This window comes from Mobula birostris, chromosome 32 (genome assembly GCF_030028105.1).
Source record: "Mobula birostris isolate sMobBir1 chromosome 32, sMobBir1.hap1, whole genome shotgun sequence".
Taxonomy (NCBI): Eukaryota; Metazoa; Chordata; class Chondrichthyes; order Myliobatiformes; family Myliobatidae; genus Mobula; species Mobula birostris.
Genome location: NC_092401.1, coordinates 14,003,414 through 14,026,829, shown reverse-complemented (window position 1 = coordinate 14,026,829; position 23,416 = coordinate 14,003,414). Strand labels below are relative to the sequence as shown.

Sequence of the window (23,416 nt, the reverse complement as noted above, 5' to 3'; positions counted from 1 at the left end):
AGAGACCCAGATATTTGAAATTGTTCATCCTTTCCACTACTGATCCCTCGATAGGGGCTGGTGTGTTTTTCCTAAATTTCCCTTTCCTGAAGTCAACAATCAATTCCTAAAGCTTACTGCCATTGGGTGCAAAGTTGTTGTTGCGACACCACTCAACCAGCTGACTTACCTTGCCCCTGTACACCCTCTCGCTGCCATCGGATATTCTGCCGACGATAGTCGAATCAGCGGCAGATTTACAGATGGTATTTGAGCTGTGCCTAGCCACACAGCCATGGGTGTAGAGAGAGTAGAGCTGTGGGCTAAGCAGGCATCCCTGAGGTGCACCATTGTTGACTGACTGAGGAGGAGATGTTATTTCCAATCCTCACTGACTGTGGTCTCCCGATATGATCACTGTGCTATGGTGATAGGGCCTGGCTAGTCCGTGCCCCTTACTTTAGTGTGTTTTGGAGCTGACAGGCTACATCTTTCCCATGAATCATCCACATATGGTGAAATTGTTCCTGGGACCAGCCGAAATGTCAATTGAGGTTTTGGGACAGAGTACAGTTACTGAACTCGCTGCCAGAGTTTGGGATCACAGACACGGGTTTGAATTCATGTGGTAATTTACGTGATAGTTGGAGGCCCTCATCCCGCTCATCCCCTTTTCCTCCCTCCCCCACCCCTACCTGTGCTTGATGTGCCCATCACTCTTTGTCCCTCTTCCGTCCACCTCTGATCCTCATTGCCCCCTCCTGTCCTGTCGGCCATTTCCCCTCGCCACTGTCCATCCCGATGCAGGGTCAACAGGGCCTTCCCCACCACCACCATTCTCCCCACGGATGCTGCACAACCCACTAATTTCTTCCAGCGGACTGTGTGTTGCCTCAGGTTCCAGCATCTCAAAGTCTCCTATGTCTTCATCTCTGGGACCACTGCTTGTCCTATGACACTGAAGCCTGACGACAGATGTAGAACCCATCTGCCTCACTCCCCTCCTTCAAGGAGGGAAGGTAACCTACATATCCAGCCTACACACGACTCCAGACCCAGAGTGCCATTGAACTCTAAATGCAGTCACAGTTCAGAATGAATTAAGGGTGGGCAACAGTCATCGCGTCTTTCAGCCACGCCAGAAGACAGAGTGTGACCAATGTACCCACTTTAACCCAGGTGCGCGGCTATGCATTAAAACCATAAGATATAGTAGCAGAATTAGGCCATTTGGCCCATCCAGTCTTCTCCGCAGATGTTAGAGACATTATGATACCCAGCCATCCAGATCTTGTCCGAAGAATATCCCAGCACGCCTTCAGGATCCAATATCTTCCACTGAGCAGTCAGAGATGCAGGAGAGGCTGAAGCCTATTTAATGAGGTTTAACCACCTCTTCTAAATTCTTGTGGCTTTGCCCATTCAAAGGCTTCTGAAATTCACCGGACATCCTATATAAAGCAGAAACTGGGGGAACCAAAGCTCTTAATGGCACTGAGGAATTTAAGGAATCTAATATCACTAAAGAGAAAACAATGGAAATATTAATGAGACTAGAAGCAGACAAATCCCCCGGATCTAATAACCTTTCCTTAAGAGATTAAACAGAGGCCACTGCAGAGATAATGGATGCATTGGCAACGATCTTTTCAAATTCCTGAAATAGTCTCAACAGATGATATGAAATGTAACGTCACCATTTAAACAAGGAAGGGGGTTCATGATTGGAAATTATTGGATTGGATTTGATTGGTTTATTGTTATACAGTGAATAGCTTTTGTGTGCCATCCAAATGGATCATGCCATACATATTCAGCAAGGCAGTGAAAAGAAACAAGATGCAGAACATAATGTTGCAGTTACTGGGTGTCGCAGTAGCGTAGTGGTTAGCTTTACTGTACCAGCAACCCAGGTTCAAGCCTCACCATTGCCTGTAACTCTCCCTGTGACCACTGGGTGCTCCCGTTTCCTCCCACAGTCTAAAGGCGTAACGGCTGGTAGGCTAATTGGTCATTGTAAATTGTCCCGTGATTAGGCTTGTAGACAATTAAAGTACTAGGGTCATGGTGAGGTAGTTTGGTAGGTCAAGGGTTCATCTTTAGCATGTGGAAAGTCGACTCAAGAGTCTGATTACAGTGGGATAGAAGCTGTCCTTGTGTCTGGTGATGTCTGTTCTCAATATTTTATATCCTCTGCCCAACAGGAGAGGGGAGGAGAAAGATTTAATGTGTAGGGTGTGTTTTTGGTTACGTTGGCTCTTTCTCAAAGCAGTGAGAAATGTAAACAGAGTCAATGGAAAAGAAGCTGCTTTGCATGATAAGCAACACACATAAAAATTACTGGTGAAGGCAGCAGGCCAGGCAGCTTCTATAGGAAGAGGTACAGTGGACATTTCGGGCTGAGACCGTTCATCAGGACTAACTGAAAGAAGAGATATCAATTTTTATGTATGCTTGAAATTCCAATTTTATGTATGCCTGAAATTCAGGTGCTTGAAATTCCAGCATCTGCAGATCTCCTCGTGTTTGCATGATAAGCAACTGTTTGCCATCTCTTGTGGTGATGGGCACAGCAGTTGCTCTACCAGGCTATAACGTATCCAGATATTAGTTAGACATCTGTTGTCAAAGAAGAAGTTGGAATCTATTTGTAAGGATGAGGTAACAATATTAGCCTGCTCTTATAAAGACCATTATAGGCTGGAAGATCAAATTTGACATACACAATTGCATTTTTTGTGAAGGTAGATAAGGGACATCGATCAATGTGGTATATTAAGATTTTCAAAAAGCAATTGATGTGGTGCAGCTTAGACAAATGTCACATACGAGGGGTGACTGATAAGTTCGTGGCCTAAGGTAGAAGGAGATGAGTTATACAGCTCTTGTTACATGCACATGCAGGTCAACTCTTTGAGTGAAAATGCAGAAAGTTTGAAGTTAATAACTCATCTCCTTCTACCTTAGGCCACAAACTTATGAATCACCCCTCGTAAAACCGAAGGTTGGGTGAAATGTACTTGCATGGATGTTAATTGGTTAAAGAACAGAAAGATGGGTGTAGGGAAAAATGTGCCAACTTCAGGCCGATACGCTGTCACCAGTGGGATTGCACAGGGAGCAAGCTGCCAGCTATATATTAATGACTTCGATAAAATGATAGAAATTAATGTATCCACATTCACTGACTGTATACAATCCAGTCAGGAAAAGTACACATCCACTCTGTTACAGGAGACATCAATGGGTAAAGGAGGCGTGCAAGAAGGTAACAGATAATAATGTGGGAAAATCAGAGATTGTACAAGTTCATACGAAGAATAGGAAAGAAGAATTTGTTTGAAACGCTGAGAAACGAATAAATGTGTATTGAGAGATCAGGGTGTGCTGGTTCAAGTGACATAGAAAGTAAACATGCAGATAGAGTCAGGAAGACAAATAGTTATCACCCATTAACACAAGGACAGGGACACAGTGTAAGGCCATTACTGGGGAACACAAGAACATAACATACGGAAGCAGACACAGTCTGATTGTCCTCTCTTCTCCGTGACCACACCTGAGCAAGGCCAGCAGAGCTATCTGACTGATTACTGAGATGTCTCGTTCAGACCGCTGGGAAACTACTGCGAGGTGATCTCGGAGGAGTTTTAAAAATGACCATGAGAAAGTTGGCAGATACTGGAACTCCAAATCAACACACTCAAAATGCTGGAGGAACTCAGCAGATCAGACTGTGTCTGTGAGCAAACAGTCAGTGTTTCAGGCTGAGACCCTTCTTTGGGACTGAAAAGGAAGGGGGAAAGGCATTGGAAACTTTAAAGATGTTGTAAAGGACTGCCAAAGTGCTAAGGCAGGAGATTGCACCAACTCAAAGGCAGTGCCCAGAACTGGGGCATGCTCTCAGAATATGGACTCCAGTGCACTGGACTAAGATGAGGAGAGTTAATTTTTATTTAATGCTCTTAGAGGGCAGTGGATGCTCAAACAGAGATCGCTAGGGCTTTGGGCACTATCAGGTTCAAGGATTCTGGTGAAGGTGTATTAAAGACCGAAAATGGACAACACTGGCCAAGTTCAGACTGAAATGAAGGGTTGTCATCAGACCACCAGATACAGGAGCAGAATTAGGCCAGTCAGCCTATGGAGTCTGCTCTGCCATTCCATCAAGGCTGATTTATTTTCCCTTTCAACCTCATTCTCCTGTCTCCTACCCATAAACTCTTACTAATTAAAAACTTATCAATCAATGCTTTAAAAATACCCAATGATTTGGGCTCCACTGCCATTCGTTGTGATGAATTCCACAGATTGCAATGAATTCCTCCTCATCTCTGTTCTAAAGAGATGTCTCCCTGGAGCGTAGGAGGATGAGGGGAAATTTGACAAGAGTTGTACAAAATGATGAGGTGGGGTTGAAGTTAGTGTAACACTGTTACAGTGCCAGTACACAGGGTTCAATTCTGCTCCTGTGCTAGGTTGGAGAGAAGGGTTCAATTGGTCTTGGAGAAGGTTAAAGTGGGGTCAAAGGGCCTGGACTACACTGTACTCTTCTATGTTCTGTGTTTTGTGTTCTACGTTCTAACAGGGCTGAAGGACCAGATGCCCATCCCAACTTCTAGTGCTAAAACACCCATTACCTAGTGAATGGGTGGGTGGTGCTAATGTTGGGCTAAACATGTACAGATTAAATAGCAGTGTCAGAATGAGAAATGTGTATACTACAGTGGCTAATGTTATTAGCCAGTAACTCGACGTGTATGGTTAGCACAGTTCAGAAGATTGGGGGGGGGGGGTCTCATAGAAACCTACAGAATTCTACCAGTAGTGGGGCAGATGAGATGCAGGAAAGAGTCTCCCAGTTGTTCTGAGTCACAGGTTTAGGATAAGGGGCAGATTGATTTAAGACTGAGGGTGAAATGAGCAGTGAACTTGTGAAATACTCTGCCACAAAACACAGCTGGTCAAATTGCTAAATATATGCAGGGAACTATAATGCTCTCAGGTCTTGAGGAATGGGGAGAAAGCTGGGACAATGGATGTTCAGCTACGATCATCTTGAATGGTGAGTTAGGACGGAGGGGCTCATGCTTGTCCTATTTTCTGTCTCAGGAAGGATTTACAAGGATGTTGCCAGGTACTGAGCTATTGGGAGGCTGGGTCCTTTTCCTTTGGCGCGTAAGAGACTGAGAGGTGATTTTATAGAGGTGTATAAAATTACGAGGGGCATCGACAGGTTGAGTGCACTGTCTTTTCCACCTGCATTGGGAAATAAAAAACTATGGGCCATAGGTTTAAGGTGAGAGGGGAAAGATGCCATAGGAACCTGAAGGGCAACACTTTTACACAGAGAGTGTTAGGTATGCAGAATGAGCGGCCAGTGGAAGTGGTTGAGGCAGGTATAATCAACAATTTTTCAAAAAAAGAGATACAAGAGAGAGCAGATGTTGGAATTTGGAGCAACAAGTAATCAGCTGGATGAACAGCATCTATGGGAGAAAGGAATTGTCATGTTTCGGGTTAAAACCCTGCATCAGGACTGAAAACTGCTGTGTCTGAAAACCAATCAAGTGTATTGAGAAATTATGTTATTTTCCAGAACAGCAGCCAATCTGCTCTCAGCACAGTGCCAAGACTCACAGTTAGACTCAGTGATTGGTTAATCTGTCGGACTCAATGATTGGTTAATCTGTCCTTAGAGGGGTAACTTCATTCAAACCTATCTCCCATGATTGAGTGGATGGAGAGAGGATATTTCCTGTGGTGGGAGAGTAAAAGACCACAGGACTCAGCTTCAGAATGGAGGGGTGTCCTTTTAGAGTGAAGATGAGGAGGAATTTTACTAGCCAGAGAGAGATGAATCTGTGAAATTCATTGCCATAGGCAGCTGTGGAAGCCAAGTCGTTGGGTATATTTAAGGCAGAGGTTGACAGATTTTTGAATAGTCGGGGCCTAATTCTGTCCCTATATCTTATGGTCTAGTGACATTATGGATGACAAAGGCAAGCTGTTCCAAACCTTGGACAAAGATTTCCATCAGATTGCTGTTCAAAGAAATACTAAAATCTGCAGTTGCTGGAAACCTGAAATAAAACCCGAGAAAACGCCAGAAACACTCAGAGGTCAGACAGCATCTGTGGTGAGAGAAACTGAGCTGGCGTTTCAGGTTGAACTGGTTACCTGTTGTTCTCTAATGGTTTTTCTTTCCTCTGATACTCTTAACCAGCTGAGCACTTACAGAATTTTCTTCTGTTGCTAGAAACACCTACTATTCCCAATTCTTCTGACGCAGCACCAGCTGTGCTGTGCTGTGTTTCTGCTGCAGGGAACTAACCTCCACAGCATTTGTACCAGAGTCTGTGTGCCCAGGACACTAAACTTCAACTTGATCCAGCACTGTAGACCTGAAACTTCGGCAGTTTCTCTCTGTTGACCGACCCGTTTCCAGCACTTTCTCTCCTCGCTCCACGTTTCCAGCGCCTGCCGTTTTCGTTCCCGGCCGACCCAGCAACGCGAGGGTACCGTCCAGCAGAGCAGGTGGACCCCTCCCCCCGCCATTCCTACCTTCTTCTGCAGCAGCTGAGTGCCCTGGCCCGCCCGCGGCTCCAGCTCGTTCCAGACACGGCTGAGGAAGGCTGCCGCGTATTGTCGGCAACAGTGGGGCCGAATGTCATTCAGCAACCTGTCAGCCCTCCCTGAGGAAAAAACAGACGCAAACTCAGTCCGTGAGGCGCTGCGGTCGGACACACAGAGTGACAATGGCAGCCACACACCACAAACAATCCTAAATCACTTACAGAGGAAACAAGGTCCTCCAGTGATACAGTATCTGTACGCTCCAACTGCCTTCTCCCTTCATAGACCATGGTGGCACTTAGAATGAAATAGAACATGAAACACAGAGCAGTACAACACAGGAACAGGCCTTTCGACCCACAATCGGTGTCGTATACGATGTCACTTTCAACTAGTGTTCTCCCCTGTACGTGTTGCATCCCCCAAGAGGTCCACAACCTTGTCGTAGTTTGGAGGCTCGCGTGCCTCCATGACCTGGAGAGCTATGTTGGCTGGAGTCAGGGCTTTATGCTTTGGCTCCTGGTAGGGTCACCCATGCCTAATAGGTCAAAGGGTAGAGGCCAGACTGAGGGTGTTCCACTGGTCCTTCAGGTTCAGGGGCTCAGCTCAGGGAAACAACCCTGGCTGGTCAAACAAAACTGCAATGAAGAATCCTCCTACATCTGACTGCGAAGGTATTCCTGAGTCTCCACCCGGGACTGACAGTGGTGAAAACCGAGAGGAAGCTACTGACACAATGAGGAAGCCCCACAGCCCAGAGATGGAGGACCTTCATTGCTGCCCTAGGCACCAGTGGTGTAACGGGCAGTAAATAATTAAGTAGTGCGTGTTCCATATTCTGCCAATCCATGTGCCTTTAAATGACTTGGTCGTATTTGCTCCCACCACCACCTCTGGCACTGTGTTCCAGGCACACCCCACTCTGCACGTGCACATGCCCTGCAAACTTCTCCCCTCTCACCTTAAGTGTTTGTGCTCTAGTACTTGACATTTTTTCCCTGGTAAGGAGATTCTATCTCTTCTATCTATGCCTCTCATAATCAGAATCAGGTTTATTATCACCAGCATGTGTCGTGAAATTTGTTAACTTAGCAGCAGCAGTTCAATGCAATGCATAATATAGAAGAAAATAAATAAATAAATTACAGTATATGTATTATTGGAGATTAAAAATCATGCAAGAACAGAAATAATAATACATTAAAAAAGTGGGGTAGTATTCGTGGGTTCAATGTCCATTTAGGAATCGGATGGCAGAGGGGAAGAAGCTGTTCCTGAATCGCTGAGTGTGTGCCTTCAGGCTTCTGTACCTCCTTCCTCATAGCAACAGTGAGGAAAGGACATGCCCTGGGTGCTGGAGGTCCTTAATAATGGACGCTGCCTTTCTGAGACACCACTCCTTGAAGATGACCTGGGTACTTTGTAGGCTAGTACCCAAGATGGAGCCGACTAAATTTACGACCCTCTACAGCTTCTTTCGGTCATGTGCAGTAGCCTCCCCCCATACCAGACACTGATGCAGCCTGTCAGAATGCTCTCCACAATACATCTATAGAAATTTTTGAGTGTATTTGTTGACATACCAAATCTCTTCAAACTCCTAATGAAGTATAATCTTGCCTTCTTCATAGCTACATCAATATGTTGGGACCAGGTTAGGTCCTCAGAGATCTCAACACCCAGGAACTTGAAACTGCTCACTCTCCCCACTTCTGATCCCTCTGTGAGAATTGGTATGTGTTCCTTCATCTTACCCTTCTGGAAGTTCACAATTAGCTCTTTCATCTTACTAACGTACACGGTATTGGGGGTAAGGTATTGATGTGGATAGAGAATTGGTTAGCAGACAGGAAGCAAAGAGTGGGAATAAACGGGATCTTTTCAGAATGGCAGGCAGTGACTAGTGGGGTACCGCAAGGCTCAGTGCTGGGACCCCAGTTGTTTACAATATATGTTAATGACTTGGATGAGGGAATTAAATGCAGCATCTCCAAGTTTGCAGATGACACGAAGCTGGGCGGCAGTGTTAGCTGTGAGGAGGATGCTAAGAGGATGCAGGGTGACTTGGATAGGTTGGGTGAGTGGGCAAATTCGTGGCAGATGCAACTTAATGTGGATAAATGTGAAGTTATCCACTTTGGTGGCAAAAATAGGAAAACAGATTATTATCTGAATGGTGGCCGACTAGGAAAAGGGGAGGTGCAACGAGACCTGGGTGTCATTATACACCAGTCATTGAAAGTGGGCATGCAGGTACAGCAGGCGGTGAAAAAGGCGAATGGTATGCTGGCATTTATAGCGAGAGGATTCGAGTACAGGAGCAGGGAGGTACTACTGCAGTTGTACAAGGCCTTGGTGAGACCACACCTGGAGTATTGTGTGCAGTTTTGGTCCCCTAATCTGAGGAAAGACATCCTTGCCATAGAGGGAGTACAAAGAAGGTTCACCAGATTGATTCCTGGGATGGCAGGACTTTCATATGAAGAAAGACTGGATGAACTAGGCTTGTACTTGTTGGAAATTAGAAGATTGAGGGGGGATCTGATTGAAACGTATAAAATCCTAAAGGGATTGGACAGGCTAAATGCAAGAAGATTGTTCCCGATGTTGGGGAAGTCCAGAATAAGGGGTCACAGTTTGAGGATAAGGGGGAAGCCTTTTAGGACTGAGATTAAGAAAAACTTCTTCACACAGAGAGTGGTGAATCTGTGGAATTCTCTGCCACAGGAAACAGTTGAGGCCAGTTCATTGACTATATTTAAGAGGGAGTTAGATATGGCCCTTGTGGCTACGGGGGTCAGGGGGTATGGAGGGAAGGCTGGTGCAGGGGTCTGAGTTGGATGATCAGCCATGATCATAATAAATGGCGGTGCAGGCTCAAAGGGCCGAATGGCCTACTCCTGCACCTATTTTCTATGTTTCTATGTAACGTTGAGTGCCAGGTTGTCGCTGTGACACCATTTCACTAGTTGGCATATCTCCCTCCTGTACGCCCTCTTGTCTCCATCTGAGAACCTACCAACAATGGTTGTATCATCAGCAAATTTATAGATGGTATTTGAACTATGCCGAGCCACACAGTCATGGGTATATAGAGAGTAGAGCAGTGGGCTAAGCACACACCCCTGAGGTGCACCAGTGTCGATCATCAGCGAGGAGGAGATGTTATCATCAATCCGCATAGGTTGTGGTCTTCCGGTTAGGAAGTCGAGGATCCAATTGCAGAGGGAGGTACAGAGGCTTAAGTTCAGGATTGTGGGAATGATGGTTTTAAATCTTATAACTTCCAATCAACTCTCACCTCAGCCTCTGCCATTTTGACTTGGGCCCTTAACTCCCAGTGGTGCATGGGCCATTGATGATCTCCCATCTCTCTCCATCGTCCTCTGATGGTGTGTTGGAGTTCATCAATGCTTCTGCAATCCATTGCATCCCCTGTACAGGGGATTGGTCTGTTCACCTTCACCTGAGCCCTTTTGTCCAGCCTTACCCGTTTCCACCTCTCACAGCAGGGATGTAGGGTTGGACTTTGACCTCAGCCTCTGCCAGCACTAGGGAAAATGACCACGTTTCTCCAGCCACTCCTTATAGCTCATACCCCCTAATCCACCCTCTATCCTGATACACCTCTTCTGCACTCTCTCCATAGCGTCCACATCCTTCCTGTAATGGGGTGAGCAGAATTCTACACAATACTCCATGCTCAGCCTAAGCACAGTTTCATACGGCCGCAACATGCCTCCTAACTCTTATAGTCAGCGTTCACACCGATGAAGGCAATTGTGCCACGAGCCTTCAAAGATTCAATGGCTCCATTTCATACCAGAATGTATACAGTGTACAACCTGAAATTCTTACTCTTCACAGACATCCACAGAACAGAAAAAAAATCCCTAAAACCTACTACCATTGGGGAGGAGGTGCAGGAACCTGAAGACCACACTAAATGGAACAGCTTCCTCCCCTCTGCCATCAGATTTCTGAACATTTCGTTTACCCATGAACACTATCTCATTATTCCTCCTTTACACTGTTTATATATTTTGTAGCTTACAGTAATTTTTACGTCTTGCACTGTACTGCTACCACAAAACAACACGTTTCATGACTTATATTAGTGATAATAAGTCTAATTCTGATTCTGTCCACGTGGATTTGTCCGGGTGCTCCGGTTTCCTGCGAGATCCCAAAAACGTGCCAGTAAGTTAACCGACTGCTGTAGATAAGCCCAAGTGGCAAAAAGTACCAAAGCGCATATGTGAGAGGGAATGAGTTTCAGGGGTACTGGGGAATATGGAGAGAGGGAATGTGACTAATGGATGGATTCTCTAGGAGCCAGTATGAATCTGATGGGCCCAGTGGCCTCCTTTCATGTTACAGTAAGGAAGTTATCCTCAAAACAGCCAAGTTAATCTCTCAGTAAAACCAGCATGGACCTGGAATAAACTGGATTGTCATTTAAAGAGCTAATTCCAAACAACTCTGGGGGAAATGACTCCATTCTGAGCTACTGTACATTATCATTGTTGGTGAGGATCAGGCAGTCATCAGCAAATTCCAGCAAACAGTCTCTCAGCACTCCTGACTGATTTTTGGCAGCCTCCACTGACTCCGCCACGGTCTCCTCAACAAACCAGGAGATAATTCCCCAGTCCACTCTCAATGGTCACAGTGAATCCTGTCTCTCAGGCAGATCTGCAGATCAGCTCCCACCGAGCTCAGTACAGTTTTTGGGTAAGCCTCTTGTTGGTCCCACCAGGAGAACCCTGCCGATAGTTCCCAGTAAGCCCACCACAAACCTCCCAACAGGCGAGGCTGCCCATGAAACTATCAGCGTCTTAGCAAACTCACTATCTGAACTAGCAAGTCTCCCCTTAACTGAGTAACTGTGGGCTTCAGTGACTGGGTTGGGGGATAGAGCTGTTGAAAGCATTACGCTGAGGTGACCCCGGACTCAGCCTCTCCTCAGATGTGTGGTTAAACAAAGAAGGTCACATGGGAGAGTGGAAAGAATGAAAGTCAATGTACAATTTGTTTTGGACAAACAGTAATCCCTGATTTAGGCGGAGGTATGCTGTGTGAGCTGTTTAATGACAGCTTTCCGTGACTGCTTTCACACAGATTCTGTCCCAGCACTGTATTATGAGCAAGCACAGGCTCTTCAGCCCACACAATCTGTGCTAGCCGTCACCACCTATTTCCACCAATCCCTCTTAATCTCCAGACTTTCCCATCCACTCCAAATGCCCCAGATTCTACACTGAGCCCCAGACTAGAAGCAGTTTGCAGCAGGCATTAAACCTACCCACCTGCACGTCTTTGGGAGGTAACTGGAACAATCCGGTGGAAAGCCACACACGGTAACAGGCCGAGCATGGAAACGCCACACAGCTGGACCCAAGTCAGGATTGAGTCTCAGTCTCTGGGGCTGTGTACCCACTGCACCACCTTCATCCATCACAAAATAAGAACTAAAAGCAGGAGTAGACCATTCAGCCCATCTCCTAAAATTGTGGCTGCTCCTAGCCCACAGCCCCACTTTCCTGAACTAATCCCACATTCTGGGTTCCCTAATATCCGCCGATATTGGATATCCTCAGCAACTGACCATCCACCGTGTCCTTGGGTAAAGAATTCCAAAGACTCAGTGCCCTTTGCTGTAGAACCTTCTTTCCATCTCTGTCCTGAATACTGACCTCTTCCTTTGAGACTCTGACCCCTGTAGAAGTCCTTCTAACCAGGAGAATCTGCCACAGCTATGGACTCCGCTGCAGGGTCTACGTGCCCTGCCCACAGGCGCCCCGCCGCGCACGTTTGGCAATTGTGCCCATGGACATGTGCCTTCCAGCTAATTACTGTTTCATTATGGTGGTATTTAACCCCCTTCTCTTTGGCGTTGTCTTGTCGAGACTTGAGCAAAGCACAGTAACGTCACGCTCCCTGCTTGTCTTCGTCCCTGTCTGAGAAAGAGGACTACCGTTTCGACTGACGCTGGAAATGAGCAGTATTTGTGTAGTATTTAGATACTGCTTTCAGCCGCGGTGTTGGCCTTTAACTTTCAGTTTGAGAGTTTTAGTTAATGGCCCCGTTGGCCTAGTGTTTATTGTTCTCCTGTTCCTTAAATTCCTGCAAAGTTTGCGTTAAAGTCTGAGAACTGTCGACCCACTTCAGTGTCTCTCTCTCTCCGCACTTGTGCCATATCCAAATGTTCCGACAGAAACATTGACTCGATGTCCAACCTGTTTGCATACAATTCTGTACCTACTAATGAGGTTGGCTCTCATTTTTCTGCTGCTGTATTGGAATTGGCTTATTATTGTCACGTGCAACAAGGTACAGTGAAAAGCTTCTCTTGCATACTGTTCATACAGATCACATCATTACACAGTGCACTGAGCTAGACTAACATAGAACAATAACGTTGCAGAATAAAGTGTAAAAGCTTCTGATGAAGTACAGGTCAGGCAAACGATAGAGTGTAGGATCATAACAAGGTGGACCATGAGGCCAGAATTCCATCTTATCGTTCTAGACATCCATTCAAGAGTCCAATAACAATGGGATAGAATAATCTTGGTAGCATGTCCTTTCAGGCTTTTGTATCTCCTGCCTGATGGGAGGGGAGAAGAAAGAATGTCTGGGGTGGAGCTAGACCTCATTAGATAGATACATAGGGGGCAAAACTGACACTACAGATGTATCAGACATCTACTGTATCTTCTCCAACAGGTGGCTCAAACCTTCTACCCGTGAGACTCAACAGGATTCACATCAACAAGTTTCCCAGTCCACATACTGCAAATGAACTTCGATCAGAACTTCATCCGGGCTGCCCACACACATATAACATGGCCTCACCAGCAGATCAGAGACCAGGTATGCAGTGGCAAGTGGCTTGCCTCCTGATGCTCCACAGTCTACCATGGCACAAGTTCCTGATGCGTGACGGGACACTGGCTCCAACAACACTCACGAGACTGAGTCCAACCCAGGACGAGGCTGTCCATGTGATTGGCAACCCATCTACTGCACTTCCCCCATTGTTCATTCACTCCGTCGATGCACGTTGGCTGCCGTGTGCAGCATCTACAACATACACGGCAGTCACCCGCCCTGACTACACTGACAGCACCCCCCAAACTCACCGCCTCAGTCAACAAGAAGCACAAGATACGTGGAACACCACCCCTCCGAGTTAGACAGCATCCTGATTTGGAAAAATCTTACTAGTCATTCATTGCCACTGGAAGTGGATCCTGGAACACTCTCCCCAACAGTACCCTCCCTCTGCACCAGAGATATTGCTGAGTCAAGAGCGCGGCACATTCCCATCTTCTCAATGGCAATTAGTGATGGGCAAAAGGTGGGCATGCCAGCAACGTCCAAACCCAGAATAAACGAAAGTCTTTTGTCCCAGCAGCCAACAATGCTCATAACATAAGATGTATCATTAAGATGGAGAGTGAAAGACTTAACTCTGGGTTTACCGTTTTGAACTTAAATAAAGACAATTAAGAAGGTATGAGACATGAGAGGGCTGTGAGAGATTGGGGAATGTTTCTTCAAGCACTGACAATAGATTGCTAAGAACATACAGGTGAATTACAGCAATTGTTCACTTCTGTCTGGTGCAAATGTGATTCAACCACAAATCTCTAAAGAAATGTGGGATGGTGTTAGACTGGTGCAGGGACATACACCAAGTGGCTGCTTTATTAGATATACCTATATACCTGTCCGTTAATGCAGATATCTAATCAGCCACTCATGTGGCAGCAACTCAGTGCATAAAAGCATGCAGAAATGGTCAAGAGGTTCAATTCTTGTACAGACCAAACATCAGAATGGGGAAGTAATGTGGTCTAAGTGGCTTTTATTGTGGAATGTTTGTTGGTGCCAGATTGGGTGGTTTGAGTATCTCAGAAACTGCTGATCTTCTGGGATTTTCACACACAACAGTCCCTAGAGTTTACAGAGAATGGTGTGAACAATGAAAAAAAGAACATCTAGTGAACGGCCGTTCTGTGGATGAAAATGCCTTGTGAATGGGAGAGGTCAGAGGAGAATGGCCAAACTGGTTCAAGCTGACAGGAAGGCATCAGTAACACAAATAACTACTCGTTACAAAGGTGGTATGCAGTAGAGCACCTCTAAACACACAACACGTCAAACATTGAAGTGGATTGGGTTACAGCACAAACATTCACTCAGTGACCACTTTATTAGGTACACGGGTGGGCGTAGCCCATGCCAACATCTCTGCAATTTCCTGTGGTTTGGGCAGAGCAGTTGCCATGCCAAACTAAACCTCCATACCTACCTGCCAGGAAGTAGCAACTTAAATGTGACATTATAGATTCTAAAGTTGCTCTTAAGCGGTACGTACTGCCAGGATCCAAGCACACAAACAAAATTTGAAGCTTATTTTGAATCCAAGTGAGATGAGAACATGCAGTGTATCAGCGCCTGCCTGCTCTCCTACTAACTTCCTCTCGGTATCTGTACGTCACTGTAGCACGTCTCCTGTACAGAACTGGTGCTAAGAAGGAGTAACTGGTTACTTAGGTTGCTCAAGGTGAAGTTTCTAGCACCACTCAAACTTCCCTGAAAACTCAGGGCTGTCTGAAGTCACTTAAATATTCACTGTGTAGAAACAATCTAATTATAAGCTTCCCAAGGGTATCTTCTTGGTGGCCCACAAAGTCTTAATCTTAACCTTAGATTAGGCAACTCCACATCTCTGCTGTTCCCTCCAGCAGTGAAACTTTTGGGCTCTCCAGTGACTGATCAGGGCTTGCGTGGTCTTGAAACAATTCATCTCACAACACACTTGACTTGATGGTTTAAACTTCCTGTGCTTTCTGGTGATGAGAACCGATATTTCTCCTAGTTTTCTTTGGAAATAGCATTTATACACAGTGTGCAAAAAATACAGTTTATCCCGTTCTTGATTAGACTCAGCTGTGGCAGCATGTTTGTGTCCTTGAGCAAGGCACTTAACCACACATTTCTCTAGTGTCTGTGCGAGGAGTGGCGCCCCACACAGACTTCCAATCTGCGCCTTGTAAGGCATGAAAATACCGGACGTAGGCCTCTCATGGTCTGAGTCGATGTCCCCTCCCCTCCCCTCCCTCCCTCCCTCTTGATTAGACTGGGGAGAATATATTCTCATCCCAGAAAAAGAACATCTATTGAACAGTCAAGAAAGCTGTCAACCAACATCTCTACTTTCCTAGAAAGTTGAAGAGACCTCGACTTCTACAGATGTGCAGTGGAGAACATTCTAATAAGCTGCATTACTGTATGGTATGCAAAATGTACTGTGCCAGACAGGAGAGCTCTACAGCAGCCAGTTAAAACTGCCCAGTGCACCACCAATGCCAGCCTACCCACCATCAAGGACACATACACAACAAGGGCCAGCAATATCATGAAGGATCCTACCCACCCTGCTCATGGACGGCTTGTCCCTCTGCCGTCAGGAAAGAAGCTATTTACTATCCACGCCAGGACCACTTGACTGAAAAGCAGTTACCTCCCCAAACCACGAGGCTGATCAACACCGCTACCCATTAACCCTCCCCACCACAACCCGGCCACCGCTACTTTATCATTTCCTGTCAGAGTCACCTTACCACACTCCTGTACCTCAACTCACTTTATGTAGTACATATTGGTCTATGGGTATAAGCTAATCTTACGTATTTATATTTATTGTGTTTTTATTGTGTTCTTTATGCTTATTGTGTTATTTTTTATGCTGCATCAGATCCGAAGTAATGATAATTTTGTTTTTCTTTACACTTGTGTGTAGAAGAATGTCAATTAATAATCTTGAATTGATTCTTGACAGAGAGCTCAGACTTTACCCCTGCATTTCTGTAGTGCCGAGGACACACAGGTAGGTAGATAGATAGGTTTTTTATTGATCCCAAATGAAATTACAGTGTCACAGCAGCATTACACATTCACATATGGCCTATATTAGAAGATAAGTAAGAAGAATAAATAAAATAAAAAATAAGTTACTTTAAACAGTCTAACAGGAGGGAGTTATCACTTCCCTGGCTACAGCTTGACTCATTATAGAGCCTAATGGCCGGGGGTGAGAATGACCTCATATAGCACTTTTTGGAGCAGCACAGTTGTCTTGATCTGTTACTGAAAGTTCTCCTCTGTTCAGCCAAGGTGGCATGTACAGGGTGAGAAACATTGTCCAGAATTGCCAGGATTTTCCGTCGAGTCTTTTGTTCTACCACAGCCTCCAGTTTGTTCAATTTGACTTCTATAACAGAGCCAGCCTTTCTAATCAGTTTGTTGAGCCTGTTGGCATCACCCGTGTTGATGCAACTGCCCCAGCACACCACCACATAGAAGATTGTACTGGTGTCAACAGACTGGTAGGTCATGTGAAGAGGAGGCCTGTATACTCCAAAGGACCTCAGTCTCCTCAGGAAGCAGAGGCGACTCTGGCCCTTTCTGGACACAGCCTCTGTGTTGGTGCTCCACTCAAGTCCGACAGGTGATACCTGATGGATGTGTGCAAGGTCGAGGGAGGCTAATGGAGCACCTTGGGTGAGTGCAGTGACTGAAGATCCCTCCCAATGTGTGCAATGATGTTTGCATCACTGGCTGTCTGAAGTTATGCCCTTGATGCATGTGAAGATGATGAGTATTAGTGAGCTGTTCGATTCCATTCAGGATGTTCAAATAACCAACAGAAAGATAGAGAGCAGGACTGGGCCAATTACACGGCTCGATTAACCCTCAGACTGGATAATGAATGAGTCTACAGGTCATTGCAATAGAACAGCAACACTGCTCTGTTCTGATCACCTGGTTTTCAAAGTTCCAAGTACACTTATTATCAGAGTATTTATATAGTATGCAACCTTAAGATTTGTCTCCTAACAGGCAGCCACAAAACAAAGAAACCCAGAAGAACCCATCATAAAAAACTGTCAAACACCCAATATGCAGGAAAAAACTAAATCGTACAACAATAAATACAAGCAAATAGTGTTCTGAACTGAAGTCAATAGTGAGTCCGTCCCCAGGCTCTTAGTTCAAGGCAGAGCTGAGCAGCGAGCTGAACTGCCCATCCCTCACTTCGGACCATAACACCCTGACCTTTTCAATCTGGCCCAGTGTGTAAACCATTGGATTCAGTCATACTGATACGTTCCAGGGCTTGGACCCCACTGCCTTGATTCGGCCTGTGCCTGACCTTACCGATTCAGCTATGAGCTTAATTCATCATCCAAACTTCAGGTTCAGTCACTTTGATATGCTCTGGGATCTGGACCCTGCCGTTTCAATTTGGCCTGTGCCTGAACTTTCTTAATTCAATCAAACTCCGGGTTTTCCTTACTCTTGGTGATGGGCCCGCTGCCTCACCTCGCCTCAGTGCTGCCTGGGAGACCAGTTGAAGTCCGCAAGATTGGAGGTCAAGATGTCCCATTAACCTTTCCTTTAAATCTGACATGAGGAAAAAAATTCCCAAAAATGCCAACATTATTATGACCTTTAAGAAAGAGTTGTATTGGAATAGAGAAATGATCAGGAATTGTCTGGCCTTCTGGAGCAGAAATGGTCCTCAGTATTTTCTGATACCTAATACTTCCCTCCCGCTGAGGAAATCCTGCTGGAAGCTCAGACCATTCCCGGGTAAATGATCTTCATTGTTCATCAGGTCCAGGAAAAATGAAGGAAATAAAATCAGGACTTGGTAAGGGCCTTTATTTATTTGGCAAGTGTCTTTAATGCCGCCAATTATAAAGCCCCGGGGAAGGATCTTCTTTTCAAGACACAGTTCAGTACCAAGATACCTTCATTATCCTGCTCCGGAAAGTAAAACAGACATTTAGATATGTATACAAGCAGTATGTCACATCAGCTTGGTCACTGGACAGTTGCCAAACTTGGCAATTTCATCACAAGCCATGACAACGGTCATGTTCTGAACTTAGCAAGCAAATCCCTAACTGAGGAACCAAATCACACACAGTAATCCAGTCCCTAACCTGGTGACCAGATCCCTAACCTAGAAACTAAATCCAAAATCTAGCAATCAAATCATTAACCCAGCAACAGTCCTACTGATTCACTAAATCACACCAAAAAAAACTATTTGAACCTTCAAGGTTCATCGCAGACATATGTATAAAGACCAATGAATTCAGAATCCGAATCAGGTTTATTATCACTGGCATGTGTCGTGAAATTTGTTAACTTAGCAGCAACAGTTCAATGCAATACATAATATAGAAGAAAATAATAATAGTAATAATAATAAGTAAATAAGTAGATTAATTACAGTATATGTATATTGAATATATTAAGAATTGTGTAAAAAACAGAAATAAGATATATTTAAAAAGTGAGATCGTGTTCAAGGATTTAATGTCCATTTAGGAATCGGATGGCAGAGGGGAAGAAGCTGTTCCTGAATCGCTGAGTGTGTGCCTTCAGGCTTCTGTATCTCCTACCTGATGGTAACAGTGAGAAAAGGGCATGCCCTGAGTGCTGGAGGTCATTAATAATGGACGCTACCTTTCTGAGACACCACTCCCTGAAGATGTCCTGGGTACTTTGTACCTAAGATGGAGCCGACTAAATTCACAGCCCTCTGCAGCTTCTTTCAGTCCTACGCAGTAGCACCCCCCCACCCCTCCATACCAGACAGTGATGCAGTCTGTCAGAATGCTCTCCATGGTACATCTATAGAAGTTTTTGAGTATATTTGTTGACATACCAAATCTCTTCAAACTCTTAATGAAGTACAGCCGCTGTTTTGCCTTCTTTATAACTACATCGATATCTTGGGACCAGGTTAGATCCTCAGAGATCTTGACGTCCAGGAACTTGAAGCTGCTCACTCTCTCCACTTCTGATCCCTCTATGAGGATTGGTATGTGTTCCTTCGTCTGACCCTTCCTGAAGTTCACAATCGGCTCTTTCATCTTACTGACGTTGAGTGCCAGGTTGTTGCTGCGGCACCACTCCACTAGTTGGCATATCTCACTCCTGTACGCCCTCTCATCACCACCTGAGATTCTACCAACAATGGTTGTATCATCAGTGGATTAAATTCCTGGGTGCCAATCCAGTGACCTGTCCTGGCCCCAGCAAAGAGATGCAATCACAGGGAAGGTGTGTACCAGTGTCTCTACCTTACATGGAAGGTTAAGGAGGTTCAGCAGACACTCTAACAAATTTTTACAGATGTACTGATGTTGGTATCTTGACTGGTTTCACTTTTTCCAATTGTGTTCTTTCTTGTATAATACTTTGAATTTATGTTTTTACTGTGAATGTCATGTCTCTAGTTCACCTGTGAGGTTGCTGCGATTTAATTTTTCCATTGCCGCTGACAATAAGCTCAATTTGGACACTGACTTTGAGGAAAGATGGTGGATTGTAAACTGGATAGTATTTCCCACATTTGACGTGATGCTATGAAACTGCACCTAGATAAGTTTGTTATGTGGAAAATGCTCCTGTTCTTGACTGTTCAGATGATTCATAGCCAGAATCCAGAGATTCCAAGGGAGTGGCCTGGAACCCATTCAAACTGTCTATTCTACCCATTCGGCAATCAGAACGTCCATTTTACACCACCCCGGTACTCCCTCGGGCAAGAAACAACAAAGGTCTTCTGGATTGCATTTTTCTCAAGGACAGTAAATTCTAGAGAACGGTTTGCTTTTAAGGATTGTTGCTTGAGATATAATCAACTTTAGTAATTCTGCTGATTGTCCACACCCTGTAACTCACCTTAATAGATCTATGTCTCACTGTTGCGGAGAAATTTTATATCTGTGTCCCACTGCCACAGAGATATCCAGTATCTACAAATGACTGTCGCAGTATATCCACCCATCACAAAAGATATCTGATACCTCAACCCAAGTAACTTGGAGATATTCTTGTTTACAGCTCTGCTTTCAATACTATAATCCCAAAAAGAAAACTCATCTCAAAACTCCTAGACCTTTGCTACCTGATCCTTAATTTCCCATGGAAATGAGTAAACAAGACTGATAAAGGGACTCAGCCCAAAATGTCGACCATTTACTTTTCTCCGTGGATAGATGCTGCCCAAACTGCTGGGTTCCTCCAGCGCTTTGTGTGTGTTGCTTTAGGTTCACAGGGATGACCAAGTACAACCAACTGTTGTTTAGCAAGCACAGTATGTCTATGGAACAGAGAAAACAAAACTCCTGCAATTGCTCCCAATAAAAGCAGTTTAATTTCAGTAAATAGTGAATGTCGGATAATGACATAAATTTCATGCATAAACCAACCATTACTTAGATCTTCTCTTTTTTTACATCCATTCACAGCTTGCAGTCTGCACGGGCTGAAAAAAAATTCAGTTGTGCATCCCTAGTTGCCCTTGAGAAGTTGGTGATGAGCTGCAGTCCTTGGGACGCGGGTTACACCCACAATGGTGTTAGGCAGGGAGTTCCAGTTCCAGAGTCTTGACCCATTGACGGTGAACGAACGGCCATAAATTTCCAAGCCAGGGTGGTGTGCGGCTTGGAGGGCACCTTCTGGGTGTTGGTGCTCCTCTTGTCCTTTCAGCTGGTAGCGACGGTGGGTTTGGAAGGTGCTGTCCAAGGAGTCTTGGTGTGTTGCCACAGCGCATTCTACAGATGGTACACACCACTGCCACTGCCCGTCGGTGGCGGAGTGAGCGAGTGGTTGTGGATGAGGTGCCCAGCAAGTGGGCTGCCTCATCCTGGATGGTGTCAATCTTCCTTAGTGTTGTTGAAGGTGTAAGTGTCCAGGCAGGTGCACAGGTTTCCATCACACTCCTGACTTAAGCCTAGTAGATGATGGGGAGGTGGGGGAAGAGTTATTTGCTATAGGACTCTGAGCTTCTGACCTGCTCTTGCAGCCTCATGGCGTATATGACTACTCCAGTTCAATCTGTGGTCAAGGATATTGATAGTGGGGCATTCAGTGATGGCAATGCCTTTGGACTGGGGGATGATACCATTAGTCGGTGTACTTGTCCGGGTTATGAAAACCTGTGCCAACTGGATAGAGCGTTCAAGGAAATCTCCAATCTCTTACCGCTACAATCAGCGGTTCCCACCTGCATCAATCACACCAGTGTCCAAGATGCACACTCAATGTTTTAGGAACAGCTTCTTCCCCTCTGTTATCAGATTTCTGAGCAGTCCGAGAACCCACAAACACCACCTCATCCTTGCCATTCCTCTTTTGCTCTACATTTACTTCTCTCTGGTAACACAGTAGTTAATTTTTTTTTGCACTGTACTGCTGCAGCAGAAAAACAAATTTCACGATGTATGAAGTGATAACAAACCTGATTCAGATTCTGGCCCTTGTCGGATATCGTCACCGCCTGGCACTCAGGTGAGGTGAATGTTACCTGGCGCCGATCAGCAGAGGCCTGGATATTGTCTGCGTTTGGACGTGGAGCTTCATGATCTGAGGAGTCGTAAATGGTGGTGAACACTGTGCAAACGTCCCTAATTCTGACCTAACAATGGTAGGTCATTGGTGAAGCAGTTTAACACAGTTGGGCCTAGGACACCACCTGGAGGAACTCCTGGAGCTTCAGGTGGGTTAATGTATTATTAATATCTGCATCCTTTAAAGCCAGGCAGGGAGTTATTTTCTGTATGCCATTTGTTAACATGCATCAGTCAATACTGATAAAAGATTATTATCACATTGTTTTCTGTGGGAGCTTGGTGCATGCAACCTGGCTAAGGTTTCCCCGCGTCAGAACAATGGCTGTCATTCAGAAGTACCTTGAAACATCGTAAAAGAATCTTGACAGGTGTATGTTTTGTGCCTTTCCTCCTGTCCATGTCCCATTGTCAAAGGGATATCCAACACAATACGATTACGACACAGGCGCCCCCAGTAGGAATGTGGTGTGGCAAAGGATTAAATAAAAAGTTTTGGTGCGCATAAAATAGATTAAGAGATTTGCCAAAAAAATGCACTTATGTAAGCGAACAAATGATATACAGGAAGGGAAAGGAGACGAGTTGTTATTATAATTGTAGCACTAATAAAAGTATTCATGGAACCTGATAGTTTTAGGTCTGTGTGCTGCCAATACTTTGCCTGGCTTGTCCTGCTGTAACAGCTGACTGGAGCCAGAGGGAATAGTTTACAGTATACGTCCTGTACCCTGTAACAAAGGATAACTGTTAACAGAGTACAATGCCTTCTGGTGCCTACCTGATCGCAGCCCTCCTTACCTCTCAGGTAGTGGCGCATTCTGTCGTCCAGCTGTGCAGAGAAGTTCAAACCCATCGCTGTCAGTCCAAGAGAGGGGACGGGAGATGGCAACCACCGACAACACTTCTTGCTGATTCCTAGCACCCCGGCTGGTGCTGCTTTGCCTCTGACAGGGTGGGGCAGCCTGTATCCTTCACTGCAACCTGTCATCATGACTAAGCTCATGAATATGTAAAAGGGTCTCACATTACACACTAATAGCAACAAGGAGACAATCACCCAGGCGATGTTCCTTTGAGATATTTGCTGTTCCACCCTTCCCCCTGGGTCTTCAACAATGTGCATGAAATTTTTTTTTAACCATCTGTTGATACTGTGTGGCAACTTCTGCCGATGCAGCTTGGAGCCGTAGATTGGTAAATCGGACAGGTATGGAAGCATCCGTGCTCAAGAACAGAACAGCCTACAGAAAGTGGTGGGTATAGGCCCTTTTATCACAGGAAAAGCTCTCCTCGCCTTTAAGCAAATCCACAAGGAAGTAGCATCCATCATCAACAACCCCAGACCATCCAGGCCGTGCTCTTTCCTCGCTACCGCCATCAGGAAGGAGATAGAGGAGATCTGGTTCAGAAGC

At 45.3% G+C, this 23,416-nt stretch overlaps 1 protein-coding gene across 1 annotated transcript in view; it reads right to left on the bottom strand.

The window, feature by feature from the left end:
* LOC140191064 (protein Niban 1-like) overlaps positions 1-22,860 on the bottom strand; it is a 70,514-nt gene extending 47,654 nt beyond the window's left edge. Inside the window, exons 1-2 of the mRNA XM_072248139.1 lie at positions 22,803-22,860; positions 6,544-6,674 (exon numbers count right to left, since the gene is read on the bottom strand). Coding sequence (XP_072104240.1) covers positions 6,544-6,674; positions 22,803-22,857 — 186 coding nt within the window. The 5' untranslated portion in view covers positions 22,858-22,860. The remainder of the gene's footprint in view (positions 1-6,543; positions 6,675-22,802) is intronic.
* Positions 22,861-23,416: the final 556 nt, after the last annotated feature.